Source organism: Phyllostomus discolor, chromosome 3, assembly GCF_004126475.2.
Source record: "Phyllostomus discolor isolate MPI-MPIP mPhyDis1 chromosome 3, mPhyDis1.pri.v3, whole genome shotgun sequence".
NCBI lineage: Eukaryota > Metazoa > Chordata > Mammalia > Chiroptera > Phyllostomidae > Phyllostomus > Phyllostomus discolor.
The window spans coordinates 22601488-22620865 of record NC_040905.2 but is presented as its reverse complement, the minus strand read 5'-3'; the positions used below and the strand labels follow the sequence as shown (position 1 = coordinate 22620865).

At 39.0% G+C, this 19378-nt stretch overlaps 1 protein-coding gene across 1 annotated transcript; it reads left to right on the top strand.

Annotated features, from left to right (window-relative positions):
- The first annotated feature begins 15784 nt into the window (after nt 1–15784).
- Nucleotides 15785–16473, top strand: LOC114510112 (60S ribosomal protein L15-like). The gene has a single exon (XM_028528824.2). The coding sequence runs from the start codon at nt 15821–15823 to the stop codon at nt 16421–16423; it is 603 nt and encodes a 200-aa protein (XP_028384625.1). The 5' UTR covers nt 15785–15820; the 3' UTR covers nt 16424–16473.
- The last annotated feature ends 2905 nt before the right edge of the window (nt 16474–19378 follow it).

Genomic DNA, 19378 nt, shown 5'->3' with positions numbered 1-19378 from the left:
AAGTTTGTTACAGTTCAAGAGATAGAATAAACAACAACAAAAAAGAATTTAAATAGAGGAGATAATTTTCTCTAAGTTTGTTATTTAACTTAAAAATAAAATCAACAAAATGCCAGATTGTGCTTACTATACATGCCCTCTGACCTTTCAATATAATGTGGTTGAACAGACCAGGGTCCCCTGTGGTCTCCTTTGAAAGGCATGAAGACCATGAATGAGGACTAAAAAGCTGAGAGGGCATTTCAGGTCTGGAGCTATTGTCTTTTTGACTGAAAAAGGCATTAAGGCATTTGGGAAATTAATTTTGGAAGAAGACGAACATAGTAAATAATAATGATTGCACGAAGTCCTGTCACTATTGGTTTATAAAATCTCATTCGGAGTTCTAAAGATCATATCTATATTTCTATAATATTTCATTCAGTACTATGTAAATATGATGCTTAAAGGATCTCCATTAGTAGATGTGATCTTTATTCAACGTTTGACCATATTTAATGATTATTTGTAGCTGATTTGCTTTTTCTATCACTGTAGGTTATTGTTTTTGGTCATTTAAAATGGCTTTTTTTTAAAAAAAGATAATTTTATTCACTTAACGATGAAGAGGATCTTTGATTGTCTGAGATTGCCTGCAGTGGCTTTAATAGTCAGAGATGGTTTACTTTGCCTGGAAAAGGAAATGGGACCCTAGGATTGCACCCCTGAGAGATGATACTTCAGTTCCAATTGGGATTCAGAGAGCCACTGCAGCCTGTGGTAATGCATCTTCAACATCTTAAAATAGCTGTGAGATGGGTAGAGCTTTTCCCCAGAGGAGCAGCCGTGTTCACTAGATGTCTTTTGTCTCTCAGACCACTGGGGCAGCCTTTGAACAATGCAGAAAGAAATACCATATTTGATATTTTCTGAAGTGATTTGAGAAGCAACTGGGAATGAATATATTCTTATTGGCTTTGGATTGTGTTGCAAATAAAAAATAAATCAAACAAAAAATAAAATAATATCTGGGAAATCTATATTTGAGCTAATTTTAGTGGGCATAAAATCTGGACTTTCTAGAGCTCCTCCTTAATGTACAAGCAAGCAACTGAACAAAATCTTCTTGTAATGGATCATTAAACTCATTTTACCTGTGTTCTTGACAGAAAAAAAAAACATTTTTTCTATCTCTGTAGGCAAACAGTGAGTGAGAGCAAATGGTGACTGACAGCAAACAGTGAGATATTCCTTAATGTTTAATTGCACAAACTGAGCCAATGGTTTTCTTAAATATTCAGTGAACTGGGTTACTTGACAGTTTTTTGTTGTTGTTGGTCAGAATTCAGACCAAAAATAAAAAAGTAATAATGTTTTTAAAAAGGCTTTTGAAGAGTCTTCCATTCACACAGAAGGTAAAGCACAGAAAAATGTGAAGATGGAGTGGAACGTGGCCAGTGGAGGATCAAACCACACCTAAAAGACAAGAGGCTGTGGGGGGCAATGCAGAAGGTGTATCCAGATTCTTTTCTTTCTTTTTTTAAATATTTTATTTATTTATTTTTAGAGAGGGAAGGGAGAGAGAGAGAGAGAGAGAGAGAGAGAGAGAGAGAGAGAGAGAGAGAGAGAGAAACATCAATGTGCGGTTGCTGGGGGTTATGGCCTACAACCCAGGCATGTACCCTGGCTGGGAATCGAACCTGGGACACTTTGGTTCCCAGCCTGTGCTCAATCCACTGAGCTACGCCAGCCAGGACTTCTTTTTTTTTTTTTTTTTTTTCAGATTCTTCTCTCATGTTCAGAGCTAGTAGATGGAAAGCGACTCCTGGACAGGGAAGCCTGCTGAAAGAGGAAGGCATAGGTTGAAAATGAGAGCATGGCTGTCAACATAGTTACAAAAATACCAAAACGAGGCCTGGCTTGGGATTGACTATTTGGTTCACTATTTGGTGTAGCTCAGTGGATTGAGCACAGGCCTGTAAACCAAAGGATCACCAGTTCGATTCCCAGTCAGGGCACATGCCTGGGTTGCAGGCCATGTCCCCAGTTTGGGGCATGTGAGAGAGGCAACCACATGCTGCTGTTTCTCTCCATCTCTCCTTCCCTTCCCTTCTCTCTGAAAATAAATAAGTAATAAATAAAAATAAAAATGCCAAAACCAGAAGCAAAGACAAAAGCTAAGTAAGGAAAGCAAGGGTAAAAGCTAAGAGTTCAGTAAGAATAGATTTTATGTTAATTGGGAAGAGCAAGGAAGTGGGCAGCACAAAGTCAGGCAGCAAAGGCTGGGTGATCAAGGAGACTGGGACACAGTGAGGAGGAACAAGGGGTACTGCACGTTGATCCAATCAGTCCCGGAACGACATCTACAAATGCAGAGAGGCAAGTGGGCGAGTAATATACAAACCCTTGAATACAGTGGTAGCTGCTTAAAGGAAACCCTTTGGGTCCAACGAGGACAGGTGGAGACTTGGTATCAGAACAAAACAGGGCTTCAGCTGCCCAGAGTGTGTAGAACAGAGAATGGTGCAACAGGAATGTCAACAGGCAGCACAGCTGAGGAAGTTAGGAAGCAGGGACGATTCATTCAAACATTATGCAAAACACACACACACACACACACACACACACACAAACAACCAAAACACTGATCATTTGGTGGTTACAACGCATTTATTACAAAGTAATAGCAGAGTTGATTACTTTTCCTCAGCATTCTGGAACTCTGTCAGGGATACCGTGTCCATTTCCAAACCAAACAAATGGAGACCTCTGGCAAAACTACTGTTATATACATTTTACATTTACTTTGTTTTGTGACAATGGGCTTCAGGCCCCAGCCAGCCTTGCCTGGAGGTTTGCATGTGGCATGACTTGCTATAGCATTGGGAGAAGTCATTGCTGAGTGGATAGAAAATAGACTGAGACATTATAGTTTATCTCCTAGTACCATTGAATGCTGAGCAACAGCCACTCTGGAGCCCTCTCCTTAGCCATGCCAAGCAATAAACCCAAGATGAAATTTCAGGAAAGTTCTCTACTGTGGTATGGATGTAAGAAATAGGGGTTGATTTGCTAAGGGAAGTAATGGCAGCCACTGCAACAACTTTATGAAGTCCAGGAAAGTTTTAGCAACTGTAATAGATTAACACCCCAAAAGTAAGACCAAAGAGCAGAGCCATAGCCTGCTGTGAACATTGCTCTTCTTCAGCTGCTACTCTTTTTCCTCTGCTGCTGACAAGGAATGCCTCTTATTTTTCCATCTTTGACCCATTGGGTTTATTTTTAGTACTCAGGTACTTGAATGTGCTCTCTAGATCTTATCTAAGTGTACAATATTGGAATATATAAGGCAGAGTCTACAGCAAAATTCAAGAAACCATGTATCTTAGGCAAAATCATGTCATTGTCCAGTTTTATAAATAAAGCTTTATTGAAACACAGGCACATATATTCATTTACATATTATCTCTAGCTATTTGCCTGCTATAGCTTCAAAGTTGAAGTTACACAGTTCAGTTCACAGTCAAAATTCTTTACTATGTGGTCCTATAAGAAAAGAGTTTTCTGACCCTTAATCTTCAGCCAGTATACTGCCCAATGATTAAGAGCACCTGGCTTCAAATCCCACCTTTTCCATTTCTAGCTTTGTGACCTTGGGCAATTTAACTCTGTTCTTCAGTTTCTTTATTTGCTATATGGGGATAGTATTTCATAAGCCTGATAAGAGAATGAGATTAATTAACACATTAGGAGTATTTGTAATAGTACCTATGGTGACCTAAGTACTCAATAAATAGTGTTGTCATCGTTAACTGACATGGTGCATTTTCTCATTTGCAGCAATCTGTTGAATGTCTGCAAGGTGCTAGACAGTGAGTGCAGGCATTGAAGATGCATCGCGGTCTATTTTTTCTTTGAGGTGTTCATGGTATAGTGGGAAAGGTAGACACATAAATTGTTAATTATAATATAATGTGATAAGTAAATATGTTAAATATCAGTGGAAGTATAAAGGAAGGCCTGTTGTGTGGTGAAATTTGGCCTGAATGTTGAAGTATGAGTGGGGTTTTGTGAGGAAGCTTCTCCGTAGAATGGCTCTATATGCAAAAGGGAGAGAGAGAGACTGTTCAATGGTAGGGTCATGGGAAAGTGTGGGGTAAGGTAAGGAAATATAAGTTCTTTAGGTTCATGTGGAAAAGTGGCAGAAGAGACAGATGAAAATGTAGAAAATGGGAAGAAGAGAAAAACTTAATATATGACAAAGGAAAATTGCATATTTGAGCTGACTCCATGTGAAGGGGACTGGAGAACAATGGCACCAACGAGGGTGGAGAAGCCGCTCTCTTAGTTGTGTCTACTGATGGGCGCCTGGAAAATGGAGCTGGGTCACCGACGGTGTTTGAAATAGGAGAGTCCAAAGTGTCTTATTAATTTTTGTGTATCTGTGCACAACATTGTATGTGTTCCTTAAAGGAAACTTCAAGCTGCTTACCATCCATATTGATAATAAAAATTAAAGGAATAAGTTATACTCTTTGGAGGAAATTTTATTTAAAAGGAAGGATGCATATAGTTTGAGGAGCCCTTTCTGGCACTGATGTGAAGGAGTCTGTCTTTGAGGCAGCCCCTCTACAATAGTTCCAGGTCTCTGTCAGGACCTTGAAAATGTTAGTCTGGCAGTCAGGATGCCTGTGTTATTGTTTAGATTTTTCCCCCTAACTGTGGCTTTAGGCATATCACCTAATCTCCTTGTGTTTGAGCAACTTGTCCATAACTATATCATAGAATCAAACATGTATGTATACAATTCCAGAGCTGGCAAGTTTTCAACTGATCGGCAGGTTTCACCATGATCCCTTTTAAGACTAAATCTGGAGTTACTGTTCTTTCTACTTCAGTGGTCCAGCCTTGTTCTTTCACATTCTCTTTCTCTCCCTCATCCTTCTACCTCCTCTGCTTCCTTCTCCTCCTGCAATTCCTCTTCCTTCTCTTCCTTCTTCTTTCTCTCTCTCTCTCTTCCCAGCCTCCCTCCCACCCCCCCAGAAAAGTTAAGACATCTTGAAACTATTTGAAATCATTATGAGAAGCAGTCCAACATTATTTTTACAAAGTGATGTAATATGAAAGTAAAGAAAAATGTGTTTATTTGTTATTGGGTTAAATTTGAGTTTTCATGGAATATACACAGGTATTGTAACAGAGCCTGGATGAGTGCACATATTTTGCGTAACCCAGAGGGTGTCATGCTTTCAGTCATCTGTCAAGATTATCCTTCTGGTAACATCAAGGATGAATGATGGGAGACACTCAGGTTCTATGGGCTATTTCTTCTTGTGGATCTTAACTATCTTTGTGCTCCTAGTCCCAATGAGAAACACACACTTAAGACAGAACCCTGTGTACAGAGAGTGGGTAGGAGAAATAACAGAAAGGGCATGAAGTGAAAGTAAGCAGATTCCAAAGTGAAATCTTATCATTTTGCTGAGGGCAAAGATGGTATCATCGGTTGCTGGTTAGTCACAAAGCAATCTGGGTTAGTTATTAAAACCAGAGAAAGAAAAAAAAATGCATTATTCAGTATTAACCATGACCTATTTGAGTTTTACTTATTATTTGGCCACACACAGAGTTAGCATAAGACAATAGGCTGAGTGAACCAAGAAGGCCCATCAAATATGTGCATTACTTTGTTTAATTCGTTGGCTCTTTCTTTCCTGGTTCCAGGAAAGAGGAACAAGACTCTCCTTGTAAGGCAGACTCGCCCTGCTAGAACTAATATCCATGCTGTGATTTTACAGAATACAACAATTTGCTATTAAATTTGAAACTTTAAAAATGTATAGCCAGCATCCTAATGTTCTTGATAAATTAACTCCTTATCTCTTTATTAGCTTCTTTTCTAAAAAGAATAAAAATATTTCTATTTTTCCATAAAAATAGGAATGATGAGGGCATGTTAAACCTGCTGATGAATATGAGGAACTGGGGCACAAACTTAAAAAGACAGTGTCACCTTTTTAGGAATAAATAATGACAACTATTTTTATACCCCATCTTCCCTACAGCTCTTAGCACTGTGACTTCCTCTTGCAACATATTCAAAGTGTAGAAATTCTAGATTTTTCTAAGTGTCAACACTGTGAAGTGACTCGTGAAGACCATCAGAGAAGTTTTACAGGAGACGTAAGGAAAACAAAAGAGCAAAGTGCAAGGGAGCATGAGGTCTCTCTCTGAGAAGATTTTCCAGGGAAATCTTTTTGTGGGGACTGGTCCACTTATTTCAGGTTTTTTAGTTTTCGTTTTTGTTATGGTACCTTTTTCTTTCTCTCACCCTTTACATGCAGCCCATCAGCAAATACCATATGTCCTATCTCGAACATAGATCACAAAATTGATCGTGTCTCACTGTCTTCTTGGCTCTATCGCTCTCCACATGAGCAATTACAATCACTTCTTATCCTTTCCTTATTTTTGCAGTTGGCCTGCTACCTTTCTTCCTCATATAACAGCCAGTCATGAGTTGAAGATAAGGTCCTACCAATTTTCTGATTGAAGCTCCTCAATGCCTCCTAACCATTCCCAAGGCAAACTTCCCATCATTACCATGGTTCACGAGACCTTTGCTGAGCAGACTTCTAAAATGCCCCTGAAGGACTCCTGCCTCTGTATACTTATGCTCTGATGTATTTCCTTCCCCAGAGTGTGGCCTAGACCTAGTCATTTGCTCTGTCAAATACAGTAAAGAAAAAGTGATGGGGCTGGACTTGTGTGATTAGATTGAAAACAAACTTTGACTTCTGTCTCGCTAGCAGACTCTTCTCAGCTTGCTTACTATGATGAGGCAGTCTGCTACATTGGAGAGGCCTCCTATGAGACCAGGAACTGAGCAAAGCCTTTGCCCAACACATGGTGAAAAGCTGGAGCTTGCAGTACAACAGCTCCCAAGAAACTGAATCTTGGCGACACATTAAGAAATCAAGTGTTAGAGCTGAGTACCTGGGCTAAGGAGAGTTCCCCTGAGTAGAAAGTCATGACTTGCCAGGGAGTTGAGATTTCATTGTATTTATCATGTGTTAAAAGATAGTTTAGATTCTCTCTGTGTGAGTGAGCTTCAAAGTGGATCCTTCTTGAGTTGTGGCTTCCGATGATCCCAGCTGAGGTTTCAGGTGGCCAACAGCTTGACTGCAGCCTGAGATACATCCTGAAGCAGAGGATCCAAACTAGCTGCTCCCAGATTTCTGACCTATAGTGACTGTGAGATAACAACAAATGTTTCAGCCACTAAACCTTGGGGTAACTTGTTGCACAGCGATAGACAACTAATCCATGATCACTAGACCTTGGTGAGGCTAGGTCTGGTCCTTGGCTACTTCTCAGACCTCACCTGTCTTCACCCCTTTCTTCCTTACTTTTCTCCTCCAACTCCATCCTTATTCATTCCTTTTGGACACATGAAGCTTGTTCCAACTCTGTGGACTTGATGCTTGCTGTTTCCTGTGTTTAAAATTCTCTTACCCTATACCTTTCCATACTAGTTCTTTCATATTTTTTGGGTCTTGTATCAGTTATCACCCCTGCAGAGAAGCTCTCTTAGTTCTCCACCTGTGGGGGAGCTACAGCATCCACTCACTTTTTTTTGCTCCCACCCCCTTCCTCTGTCCCTTTGCCCTGCATTATTTTTCTTTCTAGCCATATGCATTTTTTTTGTTTACTTTCTATTGTGTATTCCATGCATTAAATTTTAAGCTTTATAAGAGTCAGAGTTTGGTTTGTCCTCAGTGCCTAGAATATACAGGCACTCATTAACCAGTTATTGAATGAAAGGGTCAATTGTAGTGCTACAGATAGGCATTTTCTCATGTGTAAAACAATAGTGTTAGAATAAATGCAATTAACTTCACATCTATATCTAAACTTATTCTATGACTAGTATGGCAAAGAGATTAAAAACAGCAAATCAGACCTGGCTGGCATAGCTCAGTGGATTGAACATGGGCTATGAACCAAAGTGTCACAGGTTTGATTCCCAGTCAGGGCACATGCCTGGGTTGCAGGCCACGGCCCCCAGCAACTGTACATTGATGTTTCTCTCTCTCTCTCTTTCTCCCTCCCTTCCCTCTCTAAAAATAAATAAATAAAATCTTTTTAAAAAACCTGGTCTATACGAAAGACTATGTTTACTATATCACACTTTAAAAACAAAAACAAAAACAAAAAACCCAGCAAATCAGAAGTAGACCAGAACGAGGGCAAATAGATTTTGGGAGTGAAAAGCATGGGGCGTGTGAGGGGTTGGGGATAGAGAGGAGGGAGACTGGTGTCGTTGTACTGAAACCAGCCTGTCTGGTTGTGTTATGGGTGCTCTGTGTCACCTGGTGCAGGAGCCACGAGCTACCTGTGGCTGCTGAGCTCTTACAATGTGTCTACTATGGCTGGGGAACTGCATTTCAATTTTATTTCAAGAATTTAAATGTAAAATTAAATGGCCTTTTTCAATTTTAAAAGCTATCATTCTTGCTTGGCCCTATGATCTGCTCCCACATGGAAGGTAAGGACCTATGAAGGTGGGACAGCTGTGTGGGTGGGTTGACTTCAGAGATGGCTAATAGAAAGGAGAGGGTATATCTTCAGCGTGCTCACCTCAGATTTATGTCTAAAAAGCAAATTAGAATTTTTTTTGCATCGAACCCCAAAAATACCGTGAAATGGTACTCCTCAGTACAAATTAAGTGTCTTGCTATATGAATAACAATTTTCTATGTGTTTGATTTCTCCCTCTAATTTTATTATTTTTCTTTTTTTCAGTCCCATTTTCATGGTTTTGAGCCATGATGAAAGAAAACACAAAGTGAGAGCTCAGTTTTTCGGCCACATCAAGTACAAGTGTTGATTACCACTTAGGAATATCTTTGTGGATGAGTCAGAATTTTGAATAATGCCCAAGGATCCCATTTCCTTAGGGTCTATGATGTGCCACATCATCTGGAGTTTAGATCTCTGAGCTTCTGTGTTTCTACCCCTCTCTTCTTCATTATTGTCCCTTTTGCCTTCATACAGAGAGAATCCAAACTATCTTTTAATGAGTGATAAACACAATGAAATCTCAACTGTCTTGTCTACACTTTATACTCAAAGGAACTCCTCCTTAGCCCAAATACTCAGCTGTAAGACCTGATTTCTTAATGTGTCCACACACTTATTATTTTTTCTTTGATAGAGATATTAAAGGAAATGTCTATTTTCCTAGATAATAATAATAATAATAATAATAATAATAATAAAGTCTTATTAAGGAAGTCTCACTATTCTTATCAAGGAAGTCTAACGCTTTTCCCCAGACATTCCTTAACAACTCATTAAAGCTTCGGCACCTGTGAAAGGTAACATGTTATACAGAATTTGAGATTAGAAGACTGGGTTTAAATTTATACTGTGACCTTGAGAAAGTTGCTAAACATCCTTGTTTAGTTTCCATTCTCTCACAGGCAAAAGAGTGTTGATAAGATGCACCAGATGCATGTCTCAGGGGTGCTGTGAGAATTTGCTAAATTTCTATATAGAAAAGCATTTCACACAAAGAGGGGGTGAGGTGAGATTAAGTTATTGACAAAAAATGTGGATGCTCATTTCAGTTTTGAGGCTTGCCTTTGACCTTGTTCTCTCTTGGCATGTTTGTCAGCCCCTGCCCCATTGTGAATTCCCCTTCTTAACATACCGGTCTCACCTTAGATGTCACTTCAGTTGTGATTGTATAAGATTATCTTACTTCAGGGTAGCTCTTAGTAGTGCCTGATAACACATAGGTATAGTAGGTAACATACTCAGAAACTAATAAATAAATCTGTTTTCCCCTTGCCTCCTTGAGGATATAAATTCCTTACTGGCAGGTGTGCTCATTGTTTTGTTACTTCTGTATCTCCAGTGTCAGGAACACTGCTTGCACATAGTAAGTGCTCAATAAATAATTCTTGACAAAACCCTAGACACATTCTTACATTTTTTCAGAAGCCTGCTGCTTTTTCCACAACAGGCAATATTTACTGAATTTATGAGCCTTTCCACTTACTAACTTTAACAGTGTGGCTGCTATGGAGGCTGTATCTCCTGCACTCCTTATGGTGGCTGTGGGAGACACCAACGGTTTGTCACCCTGAATTTATGTTAAATATTTCGGCAAAAAGTCGCACAGCTCACCACAAAGCTCTATTAAATTCTTCACTGGATGTCCTTAGTCTATAGTTTGTTAAGATAGATCTAGATATATGGTTAGATCTAAAGGAGAAAGATTTTATTTTGCTAGTGTCTATATGCTACACTTTTATCACACAAACCTCGGTGGTGTTATTTCTCTGTACATTGTGTAAAGTTCTAAAACAATTTTGGATTGTATTTAATGTAATAATAAAATATTTGTATTCTGCTACTTCAGTTGGCATGAGTTAAAGTAGGGGTCCATTAGCAACAATTTCAAAAAGTTTTCTCTTGCTATTTGATAGTGCTCTAGCAAGGAGAATTTTTGCTGTAAAGGGCATTCAGCTTTTTCAGGCACTGAGGAGCAAAAGGAATTCTGGTGGCTTTAATGTTATACTGTGGTAGAGAAATGTCTGTAATTTGCTGCATAAAATGTCGAACTGACAAAAAAATGCTAAAAATAACACAGTGATTCAATAGCAGAAGAATTACTACAATTGACCCCCCAGCTGAGGCCATATTACTGACACTATGTATTAATCGACAAGTTCAAAGAGCTTCCTTGTGGCAGAGACATTTATTATTCTTGGAGGAGTCTGAAGCTGGACAAAGTCCTCTGAGTCACGTGGCACATCAGTTTTAGAGCAATTCTAAAAATCTCCTTACACTATAAGGAATTGTGGGAAGAAGTTAATAAACTTGCCTATGCATAAATTAGCTGAGAGTGTTAATTATATTGCTTTCACAAATTCATATTTGGGGGCTCTCCAATGGTTAGTTCATGAATCGCCACATCAAATCAAAACAGGAAGTGTATTTTCCGCCCTGTGCCTATGAGTAACAGTGACATCCTTACAGTAGGTACATCAATTTTGAATTACTCTTATTTAAGAAGAAGTAAAGGAGAGGCTGTATTTCAAAAGCATTTTTATGACATATCCATAATAATTTTGAATGAAAATGGTCTTGGCAAATGATGACATTAGCTAATGGAAATCTTGGGTGTATGGTGAAGATAGTCCTGAGTTTAAAGTTTTACTAACTAGTTATGAATCTAAAATTTACCAATGATATAATAGTAGATAAGTCATAATTTCTCTAAGGATTAGTTTCTTCTTTTGTCCATAAAGTGGGGGTAAAAGCAAAAAATGACACATGATTTTTTGTGTAAAGTGTTCTATTTGCTAAATAATGAGAAAGCTGGCACTGTGAGAAGGGGAAGTGTGTACCCTAGACAAGGGCGTGGGGTCGTGCTCCTCATCTTCCCAGCAGGCCATCAGGCTAATGGAGGCCTTCTTCTGCATACGCTGTCACAAGATGTTTGGAGCACTTCATTCACTAAACTTTACTAAGGGTGTCTAATGCAACATTTTGTAAGCAAAGTTTTAATACCCTAACATTAAACACCTCCTGAGTTCAAAAATGTATTATAGCTCTGCCCCACACCCACCTCCACATCTCTGACCTATTTTCTATTCTTAGTACCCAATTGATCTAGATTTCATCTACTTTTCCTTTATAGCAAAAACAGGTGAGGGAAGGATGTATTTTTGTTTTAATGGCGCCATAGGAAAATGCATAATGGGGCAGTTCATAAATGGCACACATGTTTTTTAATAAACACCAGGGCTTCCAGGCATAGGGGGATGCATTTGGCAAAGCAAAGCAACTTTATTTTTTTATCTAGTCTTCAAAAAACCAGTTACGTTTTTCTGAGCATTTCCAGTCTTTTGGCTATTATGTTCTATTAATAAGACTATATCTCCAAACTATGGTTGTAATGGCACAAATTCTCTCCTGAAGGATATTAATTTCTCTATCTGAATGTACTTATAAATAGAGGCTCACAGGACAGGTGTCTTACTCTATGGATGAAATCAGTACAATACTCTTATCTGACATGCTTTTTAGGGGTAAGATATTGAACAATTTTAAGGAGTTAGATTATGTCTACATAGCTTTAACTAAGGCTCACTGGGATAAGGAATAGAGCAATTAATGGTGAATGTAACGTGGTCTAGAAGATTCATTCCTGTACTTGGAACCAGGGTGCCTGGGTTCTAGAGCTGGGCTTGTCACTTCTAGGCACATGACTTTACTTATGCCAGTTCACTTCTAGACATCAGGATGCTTTCTCCTTCAGGTAAACCACTAAATGTGTCTCCCTTGTCTGCTGTATTATCTAGCCCAGGAGAACTTAAATGTAGTATGTAGATCCTAGAAGATTGTCAGTGCTCTTTCAGGAGGACTGCAGGGTCAGAAACTACTTTAATAATGATGTTAGGATTTCATATGTATTTTTCAGTGAAGACATAAAAGCAGTGGACTGTAAAACTGGTATCTTAGCGTGAATCAAGGCAATGGACGCAAACTGCAGTGGCAGTCACTCATTTCCTCACCACGGCACATCGTAGAAATGAAATTTAAAAAATTGCTAGTTTCACTTGAGGATGTCTTTGATGAAGCAGGAAAAATATTAATTTTATAAAATCTGTAATCTTGAATACACATATTTTTAATATGCTGGTGATTATGTGGGATGGATTCTGAGAAAAAAGACACAATTGTTTCAGTTGTGAGCTGAACTAGATGTTCTTTTTATGAAACACTCATTCCACCTTGAAGAACAGCTGACAAAGTGTGATTTTCAGACTTGACTATTGGGCAGAACTTTCTCCCAAAAATAAATTAAATGAGCCTGTAACTTCAAGGAAAATAAAAGACAGTATTTGTAGCAAAGATAAAATTGGAGATTTTGAATAAAGATAAAGATTTTGGAAAATTCGTTTCACTACTATTTTATAGTTCCACAATACATAGAGGCTAATCTGACAAGCTTGGTGGTTGTTATGGATGAATGTTTGTCTCCCAAAAATTCACCTCACCACCAATGTGGAGGCATTTAGAGGTGGGTCTGTTTAGACAAGGTCATAGGGATGGGATGGGGCTTCCGTGAGGGGAATAGAGTCCGTATCAGAAGTGGCAGAGAGATGAGAGCACTCTTTTTCTCACTCCTTTTTATCTCTCATTCACGTGAGGACACAGTGAGAAGAGAGAAGAGGGCTGTTGGCAAGCCAGCAAGAGAGGTCTCACCAGTAAACAAGCTAATTGGTACCTTGGTCTTGGACTTCCCAGCCTCCAGAACTGAGAGAAATAAATGTCTATGGTTTAAGTCACCCAGTCTGTGATACTGTGTTATAGCAGCCTGAGCTGACTAATACAGTGGTGTTATTAATGAATGTGCATTTTTGACAATGTATAATATAATAATTTAAAATTAGATTATCTATACCAATTATCTAAAACAGCTATTAACATACTCTATTATTTTTCATGTAGACAACTATGTAGGGCCAGATTTTCTTTATATACTTCAACCAAAGAAACATATCATGACAGACTAAACACATAATCATATGTAAAAATCCAGCTGTCCTCTGTTAAGCTGCATATTAAAGAGATATGTGAAAATGTAAAACAATGACACTCTTAACTTTTAAAATTTTCTTTGGAAAATATAGTTATTTTTCATAAAAATGTTATTTATATTAACATAATATTTTCATCATTTCTTACAAAGTAATAAAATATTTAAAACACAATTTTTATTTCTAATATGGTAAGCATCGTTAGATGAAATCCACATAAACAAAAGTCCTTTGATATCTTCATAGTTTTTAAGAGTGTGAAGAGGTCATGGGGCCTACAAGTTTAGGAATTGCTGATCTAGCCTGTCCTTGGGGGTTCACTCTCTCTTTGCCCTTTGAGTCTTTTGGGTGACGTTTCACAGTGACTGCTGCCAGGGTATGCTGGAACCACCTAGTCCAGGACAGGAATACATCCCCCACACTCCCCAAAGTACAGGTCTGATGTTCTGATGTGGTGCTGAATCTTCACTCTATCAAACCTACTACAGTCTCTATGTAATGAAAAGACACTCCCCTTGTCCCCATGAGGAGTCCATTGCTGAGGAACTATGCTGGGGACACTTTGCATCTCAGGCAAACTTGTATAAAATAGTATCTCAGGCTTCTGTCTGAAGTGTTCTCTTAAAGCCTCTGGTTAGGAGCACATGTAACAGCATGGAGAAGTTCTGGTTTTTTATACTCTTGTCTTCTCTCGTGCTGTTCCCCAAAGAAACCCAAACCAACCAAATATGATGGTACACACCATCAGGGCAAATGCCCTGGCCCCTCCCCCTGACTGACCTGACAAGCCCAGCCTTGTCCAAATGGCAGTTAAAGTTTAAATTGGATGCCCTGTGATTGCAATCCTTTTACTGAATGAATATTAAGATGCAAATAGAAAACAAACTACATTTCCTGCTACTAACCTTTTAAATTTGAACCGTGGGATAGTTTTCTCCTTGCCCCTGGACGAACCCTCAGGTTTGCCTCAGATGTTCTCACTCCAATCATTAAAATGTCTAGATCAGACTAAGAATCAGAGTCAAAGATCGGAAATTAGTGCTTCTTTCTGCTTGTCTACAGCAGAAAATGATGCACATTCCTGATTTCTCTCTTTCTCCCTCTCTTCCCCCACCCCTGCATCTGTCTCTCCACCACCCCAATTCTGTTTCTGTTTTTGTCTCTGTCTCTCTTTTTGTTATTGGCTCAGGTCAACAGCATCATATTCACTTTTGACCTTCTGTTTGGCCCATATCAATCAGGTATTAATCAAGCCTGATCTTTTGTCCATGGCAGGAGAACCTCACAGATGTGAACATACTTTTCCAAGTTTGGTAGGTAGGTTATCCTGAGTTCTCCAATCAAGTCAGTGCACCCCTTCCCTTTCCTTTACAGGTCTCACTTTTTCACCATCCAGCAACTGAAAAATATTGTCTAGAACACAGCGCCCCAGGATCCTGCTCCAATGTCTGTCAGCATTAGCGTAGTAGCTGCTGTTAAATATTTAGAACATCACCACTGAACCCATTCATGTCCCCAAACTTTCAGAAGTGTGGGTCAGGCTGTTTGGTGGCCCCTCAGAGTGCCTCTTGGTTGGCTGCCATCGCATATCTAAACCAATGTCCTCAGTATTCTCTATAACCTCTGCAATGTTGGCAGCACTGTGTGGTGCCCCACCTTGGCAAGTAATCCATGGACCATCCAGCAGCTTGCTTTAAAGGGGAAGTACTTGGTGGCAACATTTTGCTCTAGGCTTTGTGGATTCAGCTGAACCAATAACTCATTTTTACTAATCAATCAGATTCTATTGAGTTTGAGCCCAAATTCTTCTGGAAAACTTTTGTCATTAATAACTGCATCTGTGATTGGAAGTTAATGTTACTGGTATTACATAGGACTCAAAGATGTAGAAGGGCTGATTTGAGGGGTCAAGAAAATTATCACAGGATTAAGGAAGTACTTGGCAATAATTAACAGATAATTTAGAAATCCACATGAATGTACTTTTGGCACTCTCTTTGGAACATTCAAATAAATAGAGAAGTAATGATTTATATAATCAAGAACACAAAACATAAAAGAGCAAAATCTATGGGTGGTGGCAGAAAATACAAAGATCAGGAAATACAGGAAAATCAATTGGAAGAAAAAATAGTGGAAATTAGGCAAACTGTAGACTTCAGTTTTTCAAATGTAAAAAAATGTTACCTTTCCGTCTGGCCGCAGCCATAAGGTAAGCCAAGATGGGCGCTTACAAGTATATCCAGGAGCTATGGAGGAAGAAGCAGTCCGACGTGATGCGCTTCCTTCTCAGGGTGCGGTGCTGGCAGTACCGCCAGCTCTCTGCGCTCCACAGGGTCCCCCGCCCCACAGCGTGCAGGCTGGGCTACAAGGCCAAGCAAGGTTATGTCATATATCGGATTCGTGTGCGCCCTGGTGGCCGCAAACGCCCTGTGCCTAAGGGTGCGACCTATGGCAAGCCTGTCTACCATGGGGTTAACCAGCTGAAGTTTGCCCGAAGTCTTCAGTCTGTTGCTGAGGAGCGAGCTGGGCGCCACTGTGGGGCTCTGAGAGTCCTGAATTCTTACTGGGTTGGTGAAGATTCCACGTACAAATTCTTTGAGGTTATCCTCATTGATCCATTCCATAAGGCTATCAGAAGGAACCCTGACACCCAGTGGATCACCAAACCAGTCCACAAGCACAGGGAGATGCGAGGGCTGACATCTGCAGGCCGCAAGAGCCGTGGCCTTGGAAAGGGCCACAAGTTCCACCATACTATTGGTGGTTCCTGCCGTGCAGCTCGGAGAAGGCGCAATACTCTCCAGCTCCACCGTTACCGCTAATACGTGTCATGTTTGTAAAATTCTTACCTAATAAACAATTTAGGACAGTCTTGTCTGCTTAAAAGTGTTCTTTAATTTGTTAAAACTAGTCTGCAGATTGTTTCGTGAATGCATTGTCAAATTATGAAAGTTAAAGTGCAATAATGTTTGAAGACTATAAGTGATGGTGTATCTTGTTTCTCATAAGATGAACACTTGTTTTTGCTTTATCAGCGATTTTCAACATTTTTTCATCTGTGACACACCAAAATGTGTATTAGTTTTCTGCTGGTCTGATAAAAAAAATTGGTGTAATTTTTGATTTATTCACATCAGGTGGCTATTGTGTTGGCTGTTGTCATTTTTTGTTTGACAATCTAAGGGGAAAGAGGTCAGTGCCCCTGACTAAATAATTGGGTATTGCATGTTTTAAAAATTCTTGCATCACACCAGTGTGCCATGGCACACCAGTTGAAAATCGCTACTTTTTCTTGTTAGGGAGTTTTCTATGTCAGTGTTTAAAATCTGTTTGGTATGATAGGTGTAAAATAAACTCTGTGAAAAAGGAAAAAAATGTTAAAATTGTTTTATTTAGTAGGTTTAAAAAATGGCATTATCTGGAACCATCAATATTCTCCCAATTAAAACATTTTTTCCTCTGCCTCTTTTCTTCCATCTCTCCTCCCGTCATCTTCTCACTGAAGTTGTTCAACATCGTACAGTAATTTCTATTCACTTATTTTAAACAAAAACCTTATCACACCAGGTAGGGAGAAGAAAAATTAGTCTTATTATGCTTATGAGAGTACCAAATGCCTGATCAGCATAAAGAGAAGAGCAGAGAAGAAACTAATTGTTGCTTTAATGCATTTTGAGACATTAGTAGGTCATGGATTAAGACAGGGAGATAATTCAAAACAAGGAATCTAGTAAGGTTGCTAATGTATCTCAAAGAGCACATGAGGAATGTGACGTGTTTTGGAAACACTGATGAGTTTGTACTGAGGGTCCTTGCAAATGTGTGGCGCTGTGTTCCGTGATCTAGTGACTTCACCACACAACAGAGGAATCCTCCTTCGTTAATGCAGTGACTGCCACCTACTAAATGTCCTACAACTTTTACTGTTCGATGAAGTGGAGAATTGCCTTTAGACTCAGCTACTCATAAACTTTGGTTAATTTAGATATGGGTGCTTTTGTGCCTCTCACATCAATTATGACTTTGGAAGACTTTTGAATATGAAACTAACAGGTTAGAATCAAGAAATAGTGTCAGGTTGATACAAATAGGCATATATCATAAGGCAGCCATTACAAAAGTATGAAAATTCTATTTTTTCTCCACATTAGCATATGTAGACAATCTCAGAGTGGGAATGATAAATGTAAAGAAATAGTTAAAAAGAACTCATCATCATCCTTATAAAAAGGTTATTGACATTTAATAGGATTATAAATGAAGTTAAACAGCTCATTATATATTTTTAATGCCAAATTACCTCAATTATGCATATTTTTGCGGTTGATAATTTTTGCTCTTTGTATTTTCGGGTTCTGAAGAAATGTTGGTGAAAACTGGGAATTACAATCTCATTTAAGTGAGGTTAACTCAAAACAGAATCCAAGCCTTTTAAGAATATTATAGAAGTATATAAGGAAAATATGTATTTTAGAAACAAAGATTGTACTTAATCATGCACCCATTATGAGCTTTTTAATTTGGCCTTAGGACTGTCAGACATTTTTGAGAAGCAAATAGTTCTCAAATTATTTCAAGACCAGAAAGTGGAAAGTCAAGAGGTTTCCTTGTAGCAAGCAGGCACAGCAAGACTTAGCCCAGCGTGCCTTTCCTGAGTGCGATGGTTACGGCAGTGGCACGGCATTTGTTGATGAAGCATTTCTGCCCCCTATTTTTTATATTTCATTATTTTAGTGACCACCTGTTCAGTCCCTCTTCATTCACATGCTCCTAGAAGAAACATTTCAGAAGTCATAATAAATTATGTTTTAAACATCATATTTCTGCATTAAAGATTGGATTATAAGGTAACTTTATGGATCCTTTTTATTTTTTATCACCTTTATGACTTTTGTAACAAGTCTCTCCCTCTATGAGCAGTGAAAAGGGTGTAGTGAGAGGCAATCCAGGGAGCAGTGCAGTTGTTAAACATTCTTGTGAAAGGCATTGGCATAAAAAGGGGTGAAGGCACATGGAGCAACAGGTCTTAAACTTATCCGCGGAAGTCTCGTGTCAATTAAAGAAATTGAAATTGCTGTTAGGCTTTTTATTGGGGAAGCACATCACTAAAATCCACATCCTTCTAATGATTCTGGTGTTCACCTCCCTAGTCAGTAGGGTGCACGTCTCGCTCAGACTCTCATGCGTCCCTTATCCCTGCTCTTCATAGTGACTCTGTGTCTCTCTTTTCTCATATGCCTTTCTTTCTTCAGAAACTGGTGTTTCTAAAGTCTTTCTGCTATTCCTTTCCATTGTGCATTTTGATACCCAAATTCAGATATGAAACGCTTTCCCTTCATTGCTGACTGCTACTTCCTCAAATGTTCCTTTCATCTTTACAACTTCAGTGAGATTTTCTGTCTCCATTTAAATCCTTCTGCCCCACTACTCCCCTCCCCAATAGAAGCCAATCTAGGAAATGCTGGCTTTTTGAATTGTTGTAATGTTGAATTCATTCTCTCTCAATGTTTTTATGGTTTATTAGGTGCATTTGGGGGGATGATAAAAAGATATAAACCATATGATGCTAAAAAATTGTATAACGTAGTGTACATGTATATCATTAGGTTCAAAAGTTGATCTAAAGCTAAACATAGACTCACTTTATGACCACAAACTGTGCTTCCAGGTATTTGCCCAGTGGACTTGAAAACGTGTGCCCACACGAACGTCTACACACCTGCGCGTGAATGTCCATGGGAGTTCAATTCATAAGTGCCCCAGATTGGAGGGGATCA